This window comes from Dicentrarchus labrax, unplaced genomic scaffold (assembly GCF_905237075.1).
Source record: "Dicentrarchus labrax unplaced genomic scaffold, dlabrax2021, whole genome shotgun sequence".
Classification (NCBI taxonomy): Eukaryota; Metazoa; Chordata; class Actinopteri; family Moronidae; genus Dicentrarchus; species Dicentrarchus labrax.
In genome coordinates this window covers 6,844,617-6,860,188 of record NW_026136702.1, presented here as the reverse complement: position 1 = coordinate 6,860,188, position 15,572 = coordinate 6,844,617, and the positions used below count along the sequence as shown (strand labels likewise).

The following is a 15,572-nucleotide window of genomic DNA, read 5'->3' as shown; positions in this document are numbered from 1 at the left end:
CAACGGCAGGCGCGGCAGGCTCCACGGTGACGCGACGTAACGTAAACGTAACACCACGTAACGTAGACGTAACGTACACCACCGCGTAGAGTGACGTCACGCTTTTGACATTCGCACGGAGCGCGTGATAGAAAGGGTAACGCCATCCGGATCGATATTTTAATCTTACGGCTGTCGCTCTTTCTGATACCGCCAGTGTGTGCGTTTTGTGTTTTAACCATTAATTACGACGCTGAAAACGTAATTGTTTTTGCTCCGTTGTCAGGGGCAACCCGCCATGTGATCGTTAGCTTAGCGGCTGCTAACCGTGTGTTGTTTCTCTTTGTAGCTGGCGCAATAGTCGCTGCAGTCATGGCTTTCCCCCAGCTTTCAAGGTCTCTTACTGGGCTCCTCGTAGAGACATCGTCCGTCATTCGTCAGAGGACTTTTAGGTAAGATATGGTGCACGTTGTTGAAACCAAATCAGATCCATTTAAATATAATTTACTGACACAGAGAGAGAGAGTGACATCTCTTAGTGAGATGTTAAAGTCGCCCCTCGATCCAAAATGTTTGTTTATTGTAACTTTAAATGAATGTTTGACCTTCACTAGTTTGACACCGTTCATCTCCTGTAAGGGGGGAAAATGTCTGAAATACTTTTATCAGGACTAGTTTAGAGGCTAACCATGGTCTAATGTGCAACATAAACAGAAGTGATGTGGACATATGAAGCCTCCAGTGCTCAAACACTGAGAACACGTCTTGTGTTTTAATATTTACATTCTGGGTTATCCGGTGGGGGTGGAGTAGATGTGTTTAACTGTTTATTTATTAGGTTTTTTTTAATAATAATTTAATATTATTACACAGATGAACTAAAAAGTATTTGTTTTATATGTCTTCAAACATTTATAGAATAGTTCTTTAAGGTCAAATATATTGAAAACTGCTGAACATTACTTCACACATTGTGCTATCAGCAGGGATAATTATGAATACCTTTTTTATTAATTGATTGTTGGGTGTCACCTTTTTGTAGTGACTATATTATCGTTTTAAGGTGGTGCTTGGATTTGTATTTTGATATTGAAATAGAAACTCTGCTGGCTTAAAATCCTGTGTGACATTTCCCACCCGTATGAATATTAATACCCCTCTACGCCATAGTTTCCTTGAAGCCAAATTATTCCATTAAGAAATAGCCACAATAGTAATGGGGTGTCTCTTTCTGCACTCATGGCCTATAATGCAATTTAATTTCCTGATTTAAACTCATAACACAGTTTGTGCTTAGAAAGGCTTACCTCCCTAAATAACCCAATGGAGCGAGCTCTGAGTCACTTGTTTATTTGCTGTTTGTGGAGCAGCTTAAGCATTTGTCTCCACATGACATGATCAGCACTGACAAGTCTCTAGTGTTCAGCTTAAGGAGCACAGTCAGTCTTCATTTGTTTGTGCTTAAAAGTAAAATTCTTGATCAATATCAAGATCTATGCCATGTATAAAGGGCTTGTGCCCCAACAGAACTTCCTGTAACTTGAAGATGACCAATTTCCTTTCTGTTTCTTCAGTGTGTCCGCCGTCGCAGCAGCCATTCAAAAGATGACAAGAGTGCGTGTAGTGGACAACAGCCCGCTTGGAACTACACCATATCACCGCGCACCAAGAGTGATTCATGTCTACACCAAGAATGGGGTAGGAAAAGTTGGTGACAAGGTGTTGCTTGCCATCAAAGGACAGAAAAAGAAGGCGCTCATCGTTGGACACAAAATGCCTGGAAAGCCCATGACTGCGCGCTTCGATTCAAACAATGTTGTTCTGATTGAAGACAACGGGAACCCTACAGGAACAAGGATTAAGATCCCTTTACCCACGCAGCTACGTAAAATGGACGGAGAATATTCTAAAGTCCTAGCAATCGCCAGTACATTTGTTTAATACATCATTTAACTGTGTTTTTTTGAGATGTATATAAACTGTGTATTTCATGTACATGTTTGCCAGTAAACTTTAAACAGAGCATACGCCTTGTCACAGTTATTGTCTCTATACAGTACTCCATTGTCACTTAATGTATGTAATGGACTTGAGTTGTTGTCAACATGTTTGACATTCTTGTGAGTCCTCTCTATGCTTACAAGAAACATAACCTTTACCTTGAACACACAGTATAGGAGTTTCTGGTGCAGCCTGAACAGCCGAATGTGGGTCAAACTCATGTTATCATGAACACAATGAACAAACTGAGAAAGCATGAGGGGAAATATTTATTGAAGGCACAACATACTTTCACAACACAAAACACATGACTAACACATTTTTAATAGCCGTTTAACATCATGGTGTCATGTATAAGGCATTCATTATCATGTGATCCCTGGAAATGTCACTTGAGTGGACTGATGTACAGTATTTCTCACGAAGTTGAGGCGGCTTCACTACCAGCTTCCTAAACTAAATGTCTCAGTGCAAAGTAAAAACAAGTCAAGTAAAACAAAGGTTAGCTGGCTGACTTCAACTAAAGAAAATGATTGGTGCAATATATAAACAGGCTAAACTTCAATATTAAATGTCAATAAAAAATACTGTAGTGAACATTAGAGCAGGTCTGTGCTGCCATCTACAGGTGAATGAACTACCAACTCAACAGTGAGGTTTCCTGTTAAAAAACCTTCTAAAGTCTGGAAAAAATTTAAACATGAGTGCATAATAATTAAGAGAAACTATAAGACTTCATCTTTTAAAGCACTACAGTAACAGATTTCTTATCTATGTTTTTTGTTCCTTAGCGATTCAGCTTTTAGTGAGATTTCAAACTAAGAACAGTGAAATGATTGTTTGTAAATTAGGTGACATTCATACAGACAGCAAAACTGAAATGTAGTAATATAAAATCAACATACAATGCACTTTACAGCTAGTGATTTTTGTCATGCACAGACTCATGCTGTTTGTACAGAGGTGACACATTTAATCAGAATCAGAATTTATGTGGCACAGTGACTGCTTCATACTGTAGGTTTGCATAGTTGCAGAGCAAATTCAGCGGGGAGACACTTGGCTTGGCTGGACTTTGGTTTTTCCATTATACAGCTCATTTGCTACTCGAGGTGAGTTGAGGTGGGATGTGTTAAAAGGATCAACAGGTCAACTAAGGCTAAGGTGTCTTCAGAGCTAGAGGTTTCATGGCGGTCTGCAGGCACTGTACCCACCTCCAGTGAAGACAGTCCTCTTTAACCGCACATTGTCACGTAAAGCCACTAGCAATTAAAAAAAAGATATAAAGATTAGAGGAAGAGAAACAATTAACCAAATGTACTGAGATGTTCTATTAAAACAGAACTTACCTCTGAGATATTCATCTCAGCCTCTCCGGACCCCTCCTTGTCAAACTGCTGGAAATACCCTATTAAAAAGATAAGGTTTTCATAATTTGTCAATGCTTAATAGTCTGCAAACATACCTTTATAACAACATCTATTAGAATAATACTTACTAAACATGGCTTCAAGCTTGACCAAGCAGCAGATAAAGTTGTCAAAGTCAATCATCTCATTCTCTGCATACCGGGCTACCAGAATCTGGTTCAGATTGTTATTCAGTTTAAAGCCTACACAGGAAGACAATACAAGTAAAAGAAAAGGTCAGATTTCTCACCTGTTAGAGTGCGTACAGTAAATAATTGTTGGGAAATGATAATCAAGGGCATTATACCTGCTGCCTCCACAGCAAGACGCATCTCATACGAGCTCATGGCCCCTGACTTGTCGAGGTCAAATTGTCTAAAAATGACCTGAAAGACGGAGACAGAAATGTAAATAGAAATACAGAGACTTAAATTGTGCATAATGTTCCTTTAACATTATTATTATGTTACTCATTCTTACCAGCCATTTTCGGATTCTGTTCCATAGGAGCTGAAACTCCACCAGCCCTAAATGGGCACTACCATCTTTCTGGTAAACACAGTGTCAAGGGGTGAAACGAAACACTGGATTCCCAAACGCTCAAATTCATTCATTTCTAATAAAATAATTCTAATTTAATAGTTTGTGTGAACTCAAGAGGATACATCCATCAGGTTGACCATGGTCCTACATGATTCCACGCTGAAGCCGTCAGTCTTCAGATCTTTGTCTGAAACGGCAAAAACACTCATCTGAAAAAGTCCGACACAATTACACCGAGGCTCGCAAGAGAAGCAGTCCAGGAAACGGATGGTGTACACTCTACAGTGGAATCTAATACAGTAATGGAAGATGTATTACTAATATGTAAACTTTCCAGTAGCTATGAATCATTGACTAAAAATAAAACTCACGCCGGGTGACGACTCTGTTTAGGATGGTCCTGAGCTCGCGAATAGAAATCTCCATGTCCTGCAAAAGAACAGAAGTCTTTATTTTCTTCGACATAACAAGGGACACCATTTTGGATCTTTTAAGCTCTAGATATTGTCTAAAATACCACAGAAAATAAAAAAATAAAAAATATTATTATATAAAAATAGTGTTAGTAAAGTACAAACAAATATTAGGATCACTGAGACCGATCTTACCTCCCCTGCTAGCTGAGCGAACATGGACTTGAAAGAGTCATCGATGTCGTCTTCAGTTACTTCTTCCTGTAAGAAACCACATATAGAAAATGCATTGGTTTATTATAGTTAGTTAGTTATTTCCTGGTATTCTTATAACATACTATATGACATTTACGTACGTCCTCGCCTAAATCGGCAGAGATCTCATCATCCAGTTCTCTGTAATAGACAAAAACATATTAGCATGAGATTTAGATTTCTACACGTACACAAATGAATCAACTGACATTGCACACAGAAGACACATACTCAGTTTCTGATTGCTTCTCAGTGAAGACTCTGAGGACAAAGTCAGCCTCTTTGCTGGGCTCAAAGGTGGAGGGGACGATGATGTACTCTCCAGGGGGCAGTCGAAGCCGCGTGCTCACCTCTCGCAGGTTAATGAAGGTCTCTGAGCGAGCGCACGACGAATGTCTCAAAAAGAAATCTTTCTTCAAATGGACATTCTGGCAGCCTCTGTACTAAGGGAGGAAACAACACATGGGTTGACATGCATTTGCATGTTTTTAAGCATTTAATTTATATCATACATTCTCACCTTACTGCCAACTATTTTACAAAGCATAACAATCAATTTCTTTAACTTCTAACTGCATTTCAATGAATCTAACTTTCATATGGGATGGAAATTAACTTGCAAAGATTTAAAAACTTGCTTGAAATCAGTCATCCATAATACTGAACATCAAGTCTGCTTTCATTGTTGTCAAATTTGTGGTGGAGTGAATATCTAAATCAAGTGCAAAGGTTCTGTGAAGTGATTATTATACAATTAATGTGATGAACACAATGTACAAAAACCAATGGCTTAATAAGAAGGTAGAAAAAATGCGAGTAAATTGGCTAAATCATGACAAAGCATGGTATGATCTTAATCAAATGGTTAAATAAACTGTGGTAGTAATTGATTCTCTGCCTACCTCGTCTGGAATCTGCACAAAAGAAGGGAAGAGACAAAATTAACATTAATGAGCTGAGGCAAACCTTTCAAAAATAAAGTAATGTTTATATGTGAATAATAATCCACGAGGGACAACACTGATTTTCCATATCTGCTCTCACCTCATAGACAGCAAAGCCAATGGTGTGCATGTCCTGACCAAGGCGTCGATATCTGCGGCGGTCCTTCTGCATGAGAGCAACTAAAAAACTGCATGCCACCTCATCGTCCTCTGGGTCATCATCCTCCTCCAGCAACGTGATCTTATACTGAGGGTTGATCCAAAAGGTGTCTATACAAAGAGTTTCACAGTCACAGTAACATTACAGGACCTGTTTGCATTTCAACAGCAAATTTTTATGACTTAACTATTAGTAATATAAACAATGTCTGCAAGTACACTTTTGCATGAAAGGCATTTTTCCTGTGACCATATGATCGGTGGACTCACTGGGATTGTTCCTGCAGCCTCCAGCGGTGCTGCCTCTTCTCCACGCGCCGTAGAACTTCATGGTGTTCCAGTGGCTGAGACTTTCCTCACTCAGAGCATCTGGAGACAAGTTACAGATCTCTAGCCGAGAGAACTGCCTCTTGAATTCACTGAATGACATCCTGGAAGATTAAAATAAAGTTTTGGGGCCATAACCGGAGTGCAAGATTTTTTTAAAGAATAGTTTTTGGGGGAAATATGCATTCACGTTCTTGCAGAGACTTGGATGATAAGATTGATACGACTATCATGTCTGTGTGGTAAATATAAAGCAACATAACAGCCAGCAGCTGCTGCTTAAATTAAAATAAACACTGGAAACCACAGAGCCCCGGAGTGGTCATAGAGAGAAAAACATATATAATCACAACTCGGCGGGATCAGGTTAAATCCTTTTACCAAACAGCCACTACCACACAATTCAAAAAGAGTTTCTGTACTCCTTTATGTTGCTATAGGCCTGGCATTACACAATTAAACAACAGAAAGTATTATAATGGACTGAACAACTACACAAAAAAGTTATACTATACAATGACTAAAGAAATGCTAATATGCAAGTTGACCACATGGTGACTCTCTAGCATCAAAATAGAAATTATTCTTACACAGACTGGAAATAGTAATAATCAAATCAAATCATAACACAGTCAAACAAACTAATAGCAATGTACATTGATACTGAACAGTTCTGGCCATCACGTTGTCCATTGCTTCCTCATAATGGACACTTTGTCCAATGATAATCCCATATATATTCACTATATCAACATACTCTGTAGGCAAATTAACACATGAACATAATGAGGCTGCATAGGGAACAAATTGTATCTCATGCCCACCAGTGAAAACATAGAAACCAAAATGTATCTCCTGCGGACACAAAAGCATTAATATTGCTCCGTGTAGTAAAATGTGGTAGTAAACCTCCATGTAGTAAAACAAAGAAAAAGAAAAAAGTTAGTTGGAGACAGAGCCAACCTAACTGTTTCCTGTCTCCAGTCTTTAGGATAAGATAGGCTAATTATTTCCTGGACGAAGCTTGAGGGAGTACTCCCCCTTCAAAGACGGGGAACTGATGTTCGTACACTCTGCCCCATTTTCAAACTTGTAGTCTTCAGTCCTAACCAACGCTGACTCAAGTTACTGCACCTGAGGCAATTTATCAGATATCGAGTGGCAAAAGGCTTTACACAGCTTTTTTATACATGCAGTAGAACTCCCCAACACCTAATTATGATGTATAAATTTGGTAAAGATATGAAAATGGTATCAATGTTCTTATCTAACTCTCTGCAAGAAAGTGAATAAGTATATTTATTTCCCAAAATGTCAAACTAATCCTTTAAAATACCTTCATTACATAAACTTGCAATACAGTACAAGCACCTGGGACATCTTACCAAAACTCCCCATCTTCCATCTTAAGATGCAGGTCTTCTCGTTCAGAAGGGTCAATCTCATCCCATTCAGGGGAACTACAGACAACAAGACAAGTCGACAGGAATAAACATTCAGTATGAGATATACTCATAAAAGAAGACATTACCCAGACAGAACTAGGGATTCAATTATTTCTAGTACACAGGGACATTTATTATGCTCTGGCTTACTTACTTGTCACTCCAGGCACCAGTCCACTCCACCTGGCCCCAGGGGTTACGTATTCGGATTAAACGCTCCATGTTGCCCTGGTAATCAACCTATAGAACACACGCAGTAATGGGCAATTTAGGACCACTGATATTATTCATAGTATTGGTAACCAATTAAAGAACAGATTCATACACAGACAGACCTCCTTCAATCCAGTGACCGAGTAGGCGTGGCCCTTCACAAGCTTCCTGAATGTAACAGCCTCCATGTCGAAGGCACTTGTGATCTGTATTAATATGAAAACACCATTACTGCATCCGAGTATGAATTGTCTAGAACAGAAATAAATGCTTTTAATGTTATTGGCTTTCTCAAGGTGGTGCAACATTGATCTACGCGTCTTGATGGTGTGCCAGTGTGTTCAGCACTTACATCAATAGAGCAGCCCATCAGAGAGCCTCTATCCAAAGCTTTGTGGATTATTCTGTGCAGATCTCTGGGAGCGCTACGAAGCTCGTACATCTCAGAAACGCCACCAGTGAAGTCCTCAAACCCTTCTGTGGTGCTTCCTCCCGACAGAGCCTCATAGGAACCGCTCAGCCTGTAACCACGTAAATAAAAAAAACACTTCAGCTTGATTACCATCAACAGCAGCACTTTGAAATGTGGTTTACAACTTCCGGCCAAATATACTGAATAATTTAATAATTAGAAAGACTTTCCAAAACCTACTTAGCATAAGCCTTCTCCAGGAGTGCACTCCAGAATTCATTGCCCTCAGCAGAGTGGACAAACATCAGCTCCCCGTCTTTGACAGGCAGCCTGTCGTCTATCACAACGTCTACCCATTCGCCAAACTGCCAGAACTGCAACACAGAGCAATAATCAAAGACTCAATTTATCTAAATTGCTTGCCTTACGCTAAGCTGATAGGAAGGGCAAAGAGAGGAAGATGATCTTAAAGTACCTGGAAGTGGAAAATCCCAGCATAGTCATCTTGGAAGGACTGACCATGTGGAACAACCCGATGAAGAAGCCGTTCATTCAGCGTGAGAGAGCCGATGGCTGCTAAGAGCCAGCAGTCACCTGCAAGTGAAGGAGAAGAAGCAACCTTTATCTAATTCTGTCTTCTTATTATCATTCCAGGATTGATTCAACATTAACAGTGACAACAAGAGCTCACCCAGCGCGCCCTGACAGATGTCCGTTCTGGTGGCACCACCCACAATGAACTGAGGGTCATCTGTCAGTTCCTAAACAATCAATCAAATTCTCAGAATTCAGACCTGTCAACACATTTTACGATCCACTGTAAAGGGTTTCATAGCAGTGGTTCCCCACCTTTATCCTGATAATATTCATATTAACATTGATGAATTTGGAGCAGATTATTTCCTGATAGTTTTAGGAACTTCTTTCTGTATTATATTTTTGTTTTGTTTTTCACAATCATACATATTATCTAAGCAAATAATTTAATTTAGTCCTCTTCAGAGACATTAATTAAATTAGATATAGGCCAACATCGTATATTCGTATACACGTTTTCTTACACCCCTTAAAATCAAGAAGGCCTCGCAACTCCAGCCAGGTTGGGAGCCCCTGTTTTAAACTTTTGCTATTTCTGCATGTATGCAGCAGGTTCGTGTGTTTTAATGAAGTACTGTAAACAACTGTCGGAGCGGGGGAGTGGTCAGAGAATGCCATGCGATGCCAACAGCTGCAGTGGTCTGAGACGTTCCTGTCCCTACTTGTCCTATTCTGTTTGAGTTTGCAGACGTGGAACAAGACAGTGTCACTGATATGTTTGTTTATATGATGTGTTTCACTGTTGAGTTGCGAAATGTAATGAGTGAGGTATTTCCACTTAATTTGCAGCTCTAGTTCTGGATTCTGTGTCTTAAATGGTCTTTTGTTCGGTTTTGTGCATTAGTAGAAAGTCATTAACAAACTGAATAAGCTCATGATTAACTTTCTCGCTCAAGTTTTCTCACCGTGGGTCTCATCCACTCCACATCTTTCGTCTTGGCAGAATAAGGGGCGAGCTCCTTGAAGCCCAGGGATGGAGGCTCTGCAGGGAAACAGGGGTCTTCAAACAGGCAGCCCGACTCCACACACTCCTGCTTCAGTGCCTCATAGTCCTGGTTGGAGAAGTGCACAGCCTGGTCGTTGGAACCCATGCCTTCTGCCCGCAGCCTGTTAGCGTATATGCTTGCAGAGATCCCTCCAGCTGGATACATACTGGTGGGAGATAAAAATATGAAGCAGGGCGGGTGTGCACAACACTGGCTATAAATAGCAGAAAGCTAATCGGCGGCACACTCTGGTCAGTTACAGCACAGCAATCAGGTGTGGGTGTGTGTGTGGATCATGAACATCTAGTATGAACATATACTCATGTTCATACTAGATAAATATTGATGCTGATTGAACTCAATCTGCCTTCAACTAGTTAGTGTGGCTGATTCTACATTATAACAATAAGATTGATAACAAAAACACACGGCCTCAATAACTGAACTCAGGTCATATTATTCATTTACTGAACTTGTACCTTTGAACCTGAATGGATTTTACATTGTAAAATTAAAAACTTACACGTGATCAGTATTTTATAAGGGGATCTATTACATTAAGACTCATTATGTTTAAATCTGACTACTTTTTAGCCAACACAAAAATAAATAAATAGAGGATTCAGCATGTCTTTCCTAGAATTTTGTTCCTTACAGTGTGGAGAGTTTCATTACCTCCTTATTGGGATATAAAAAAAACATTTTGAGCAGTTAACTGAGTTAAATAAATGTAAAAACTTTCGAATGTTCTGGCAAATCCTTAAAGTGATAATAGTTCAGGCCTCTAATTAGAGATACCTTTACACTAACTCAGTGGTGTGATGGTGACATGAAAACTAAAAGTTAAAAGTAAATGTGCTGCTATGGAAACTTCAGTTAGAAACCGACGAAAATAAAAGCCCAGCAGAGAAATAATAGACATTCAGAAAAGCAATTACTGAGAAATGTGAGACAAGACGCCACCTTAAACACAGCAAACCGAGGAACAACAAAAGAACGTGTAGAAATATGATACCTTGTCTGTATGGGCAGGCTGAGAGGGAGAATGAGACAAGAAAAGGAAGAGAAAGGTCATTCACTGGTAAAGTGTTTTCTTTCAAATCATTTGCATTGTCCTGAGTTACAGAAGCTTGTGTGGCTGTGTGTCCATAATGGCTGTGTGTCCATAATGGACCTCAGTGTTTACGACGCAGTGGGGGTCCACTCTCTTCTGTGCCGCAGAGTTTCACAACTTTCAGGAGAGGACGTTAATAGCTTTGTGGGGAAACCAGGAGTTATAAAGGACCAAATGCGTCAATAAGCCAGCTGATGACATCTAAAGTTGTTACTTGGCTATCTATCCTCTTTCTGAATCAGTGCTGGGAAACTGGGACTGCATCTTTTGTGCCGCTCTGCACTACTAGACAGGAATCCTAATGAGCTCAGTTCAGTAAACAGTCCAGACACTGAAAGTAAGGAGTCGGGGAAACTTGGATGAAGCTGCAATGGTTAGGTGCCAGGACATGCATTCTCTAAATGAATTAATAAAATGGGTTGTGTTGCTGTGCAAAAAAAAAATACTCTCTGCTTTGGTAGAAACAACTTTGCACACAAGACATTGTTTATAGGGCCAGCCCCCCAACCCGAGGCCCCACATGCCTGTGGAGTCTGCAGGAATGTCCCTCTGCTTTGTCACACACCTAGAGAGAGACTACTGCTGGCTATTGGTCAAAAGGATATCTCTCTTTCCACCCCAATGGGCAGAGAAAAGCTGATCCAGCCATTCCCTGTGCGATGATGATGTCATTTACAGGACTTCAACCTCAACAATACCCTAAAACAGACCCCAGCCTCTCCTGTCACTGAGCTCCCCTTTACTCTAAATACACAGACTAATGCTACACACACATATATGTGGGCTGCTTTATGAATTCATCTGTTACAATCAAAAAGCTACAGTAAAGCCAGGCATGTGTCACAGGCTCAGATTGTTTACTGCACCTGTTCATAAGTAGGGCCTTGTCTTTTTATGGCCTGCAAGACTGCTTCAGAGATTTCTAACATCTTTATACAGCACAATCACACTCATATCGGATATCAGAGCTGAACACAACCTGTGTCTGAATGTGACAGCTGTGGCTGTGTTGACTAATATTAGTGCGACAGCGTGCAGCATATTTAAAAAAAAAAATCAAACAACCCGCACGGTGGCCTACACTACAATAAAAACCATGAAGCACCGTTAACCTCAGGCGGCTTAAATCAGCGCATTCAGTGACATTGGAATAAAACAAGACTTCACTCACCACCGCTTTAAAGGCAACTTGCTGCTCCTTTAAAATGAGTCGGGTGGCGATAATCGTGTAAATCTGTGATAAAAGGGGGCAGTGGTTCTGGAAGCCAGGAGCGCAGGTCCGCTGGTCCAACCCTCCCCACACTGCAGGAAAGACCAGCCCCTTACAGGAGGAGGGGCCAGTGCGCACACCCAGCAGTACCACACACTGCCGCTAGAGGCGCTGCAGACAATGGGGGTACAATACATAATGCATGCTATTCAGACTTAAAAACTTTAATAATAACTGTAATAAAACAGATTAAGGCACAGATTATACAATGACACAATGTAAGGCTGGGAGTACAAATAAACACTATGTTGTTTTATAATAAACTCTATGTGGGATTGGCAATGAATACATGAATGAATAATAACTAATATCATATGCAAGATGCTCTTTTAGCTATATGCAACACTACCTTGCTGACAGGTCAATATCAAATACGATCACCTATAAAAGTTAATTATAAGCTTATATATAATTGTTCACTTGAGTGAAATTCAACTCTTATCTACTATATGTCAATCTTCTAGATAACCCCTCCTGCACGCTGAAACATTTGTGTGTCTCACCTGGGAGATAATGTACAGTAAAAAAAAAATGCAAAGGTTAAAGGTCACCAGCCAACACATCTACCAGGCTAATAGCTGAGGAGACACAAATATAGCTGTTATATTCAGAAATTAATGCCAGTTTCTCAGTGATAAAGAATTCAATGTATTTGTTGAAAGGTTGAATAATATGTGTCCTTAAGTCCTTAAATGTTGCTTGAATTTCAGTGTAGAAGTTGATTGAATCAGCAGTAAAGTGACATTCCTACTGTCCAAATGTTTGCAGATGATTAAAGAGACTCTAAATAACTACCTGTGTCTGTACTTTTTAGGGATGAACACACTTTTCAGGCCAAATAGACCAGTGTTGATGATTTGACATTAGAGAGTTCAGTATCTCTTTTTTCCTCCGTACTCCTCTTGCTGGATTTAGTTGGAAAAACAATGACGTCATGTTCCTCTGTGCACCAATCAGGATTTAGTCATTAGCTATTATCTGATGACAGTTGGTGGATCGTTTGATCTCTATCAATTATCAAACCACACCCATACAGATAAAGGTTTTTTTTTATGTTAACCCCCTAATAATCAATAGATAGATTTATTTATTTTACTTTTTTTGCTTATTTACTTATTTTAATATTATAGAGAAATTCTTTGCTCTCTGCTTTAATAAATATTTTATATTAACCATGGATGAAATGACTATGTAGAATATAAAAGGGCTCATTCGTAGTGACAAACTCACAATTATCATCCAACTCTGCTGATCCCCCCTCCAGTCTAAGGAACATCAGCTCGTTGTTTTGGTTGTATGACCCCCTTTGCTTTATTGTTTTGGTTCGCTTTCATCTGTGTATTTACCACACAAAGCAGGAAGATCCACAGTGACAATGCTCTAATAAACCTGCTGCACACTATCTGCTCAGCACTGATGACAAACAAGTAAAGTTAGCGACTAACTGGTGAACAAAGTGCTGGCTGCTAAAAAGTCTGACATTTTCCACAGGACTCGATGGAGAGCAAAACAGAGCTAAAAATAGAGTGAGTGTTGAACTTACATTCATCAGGTTGACAGAAAAAGGACTCCAAATAAGTGCAAATGTTTCTCTGTGCCTGCAGCGGTTTGATAATACAGTGTGTGATGCTAACAAATTTGCAGTTAGTATCAACTTAATAAGGTGATATTATGTTAATGTTTTGTTTGATTTGTTGCACTTCCCCAAAGTGGCCAAAAGCTCATTTAATGCAATTCAAATGTATTAGTTTCCTCAATTACTTTTGGTCCCTAAAACAGATCCCTTGTGTCAAAACATTGAATGGTTGTAAACACAAAATTAAAACTAAAAGGTGGCGCTTGAACCACAGTCAGTGTTTTTCAAATATTTATCCTGCATTTAATATTGAAGACAGATAATTAATGCTTATTCAAGAAAGAGTAGCTGATTTATTTAATCTACTCTAAAGTCAAAGCAATGTTTATTCAGGCTAACATCAGCTTTTACTCACCTCATGATAATCGATGATGTCTACTAGATATTTGGTAAAAACATCAGTACATGTATAATTAATCATTTAATACCACATAAGCGTAGTAATAATATACTGTCTATCATTTCCTGCATTACATTGTAGCCATAAAGCATTTACTAACATACGAAGAGAGATAAATTGTGATTGGACTGTTAAGAACCTTTTTAATGGCTTATATGACATTACAACTCATTACATGCTTTCATTAGAGTCTTGCTGATGTTTTCTAATGCTGATCAATCACTGACTGCTAGCAGTTGTTGTGCAGTATGTCAGCAAACTGCCTCCAAAGATCAATAACCAAGAAAATCAACAAAACAGGGTAGGTTTCCTGCTTGGCCTACATTTAAAAAAACAAACAAACAAGTAACTTAGATTTGTTCAAATTTAACAAGTTATATAAGCATATCATCACTCAGAGTTGCTGTACCAGTTTAAGTTAGTGTCTTACAGACAGCCCAGTGCACATAAGTATGCTCCCTGTGAAAATCAACACAGGTATTGAGTCTAAAGCTGAAAAGTAGAGGGGTTATGGTTATTATTAACACTCATTTGTCATGTAATGTTCACAAACAAGACAATGTAGACACAGTATTCTGTGGTATGACCCACCCTTCCTCCAGCTTCCCACAAGACAGCTGGCTTCAGAGGCAGCGTAGATAACCACAGAATTGTTATCTAAGAGGATATTCTCATGTCCATTGGGTGTGGATGATTGAATAAGACAATATACGGCTCATATGTGGTACAGAAGCATCCATTTAAGCCCTGAAATCAGGAATAGTCCAGACAATTTGCTGAAAACAAAATTATTTATGTATGTGTGTTAATGTGTACATATGATATTGTAAAAGATGTTTTTCTACTAATGGACTGTTTCTTTACCTTGAGCAATAACACTCAGTGTATCTCCACACTGGATCAGAAGCTCCATAGCAACCACCAGATTAGTGAGTCCTCTATAGGTGACAGTTATAGTAATTGTCTTTTCTGAGGTAAGTTAAACAAGGGTGGATTCATTACCATTCACTACCTTCTATGCATGTCCTTATTTACCATGAGTGTATCTCTGAGTCTTACATATGAATCGTCTTCTTATTAAACAAACAGTGAGGCATTCAACGCCTGAAGCACAAATGCAGTTTCTGACTAAACCAGCTGATCACCGACTTTGAGAACTGTTTGACTAAGGATTAGCCTAGCTGTACTTAGCATAGAGGATGTAAGTACAGAACGAGGATACAAGATCACTGATGCAATCTCATTCATATGCCATTTTTATTCTTGCTCAATTAAACACTTGCTTCATTTTGAGCTTCCCTTTCACAACCTTAGCTATGCACTACATGTAATCCTTAAACTCTGTTAGAGAAAAACACCTCAACCTTTTTCTTTTTTCTTTTGTTTTTAGCACTACGATTATCTTCTGATTTTACAGAAGGTCTAATAAATACATTTCATACTCTTTTAAATCAAGAAAAGAGTTGTTT

At 39.2% G+C, this 15,572-nt stretch overlaps 2 protein-coding genes across 5 annotated transcripts; one reads left to right on the top strand and one right to left on the bottom strand.

Moving 5' to 3' along the window:
• The first annotated feature begins 7 nt into the window (after positions 1-7).
• mrpl14 (mitochondrial ribosomal protein L14) lies at positions 8-2,002 on the top strand. 4 transcript variants are annotated; one of them, XM_051421962.1, is made up of 3 exons: positions 8-136; positions 329-431; positions 1,554-2,002. In XM_051421962.1, the coding sequence occupies exons 2-3, from the start codon at positions 352-354 to the stop codon at positions 1,918-1,920; spliced, it is 447 nt and encodes a 148-aa protein (XP_051277922.1). In that variant the 5' UTR covers positions 8-136; positions 329-351; the 3' UTR covers positions 1,921-2,002. The 4 variants fall into 4 exon arrangements, with proteins under 4 accessions (XP_051277922.1, XP_051277934.1, XP_051277941.1 ...); XM_051421974.1 differs by having other exon boundaries at positions 81-199; XM_051421981.1 differs by having other exon boundaries at positions 84-195.
• Positions 2,003-2,234: 232 nt separating this feature from the next.
• On the bottom strand, positions 2,235-12,113 carry LOC127375753 (calpain-1 catalytic subunit). The gene is made up of 23 exons (XM_051421995.1): positions 11,969-12,113; positions 10,699-10,716; positions 9,603-9,849; positions 8,792-8,861; positions 8,576-8,694; positions 8,341-8,474; positions 8,041-8,209; positions 7,811-7,894; positions 7,630-7,715; positions 7,416-7,490; positions 5,974-6,134; positions 5,645-5,814; positions 5,503-5,514; positions 4,832-5,043; positions 4,702-4,741; positions 4,541-4,606; positions 4,304-4,361; positions 4,055-4,119; positions 3,870-3,938; positions 3,697-3,775; positions 3,479-3,592; positions 3,330-3,388; positions 2,235-3,242 (listed from the first exon to the last, which is right to left on the bottom strand). The coding sequence occupies exons 3-23, from the start codon at positions 9,846-9,848 to the stop codon at positions 3,216-3,218; spliced, it is 2,115 nt and encodes a 704-aa protein (XP_051277955.1). The 5' UTR covers position 9,849; positions 10,699-10,716; positions 11,969-12,113; the 3' UTR covers positions 2,235-3,215.
• Between the last annotated feature and the right edge of the window lie 3,459 nt (positions 12,114-15,572).

Bases quoted from the DNA above. Each gene is read 5' to 3' on its own strand.
- mrpl14 (XM_051421962.1), top strand. From the start codon at position 352: ATGGCTTTCCCCCAGCTTTCAAGGTCTCTTACTGGGCTCCTCGTAGAG. The intron at 432-1,553 runs GTAAGATATGGT...CTGTTTCTTCAG, and splicing joins ATTCGTCAGAGGACTTTTAG to TGTGTCCGCCGTCGCAGCAG.
- LOC127375753 (XM_051421995.1), bottom strand. From the start codon at position 9,848: ATGTATCCAGCTGGAGGGATCTCTGCAAGCATATACGCTAACAGGCTG. The intron at 8,695-8,791 runs GTGAGCTCTTGT...CTTCACTTGCAG, and splicing joins CATCTGTCAGGGCGCGCTGG to GTGACTGCTGGCTCTTAGCA. The intron at 8,475-8,575 runs GTACTTTAAGAT...TCTGTGTTGCAG, and splicing joins CTGGGATTTTCCACTTCCAG to TTCTGGCAGTTTGGCGAATG.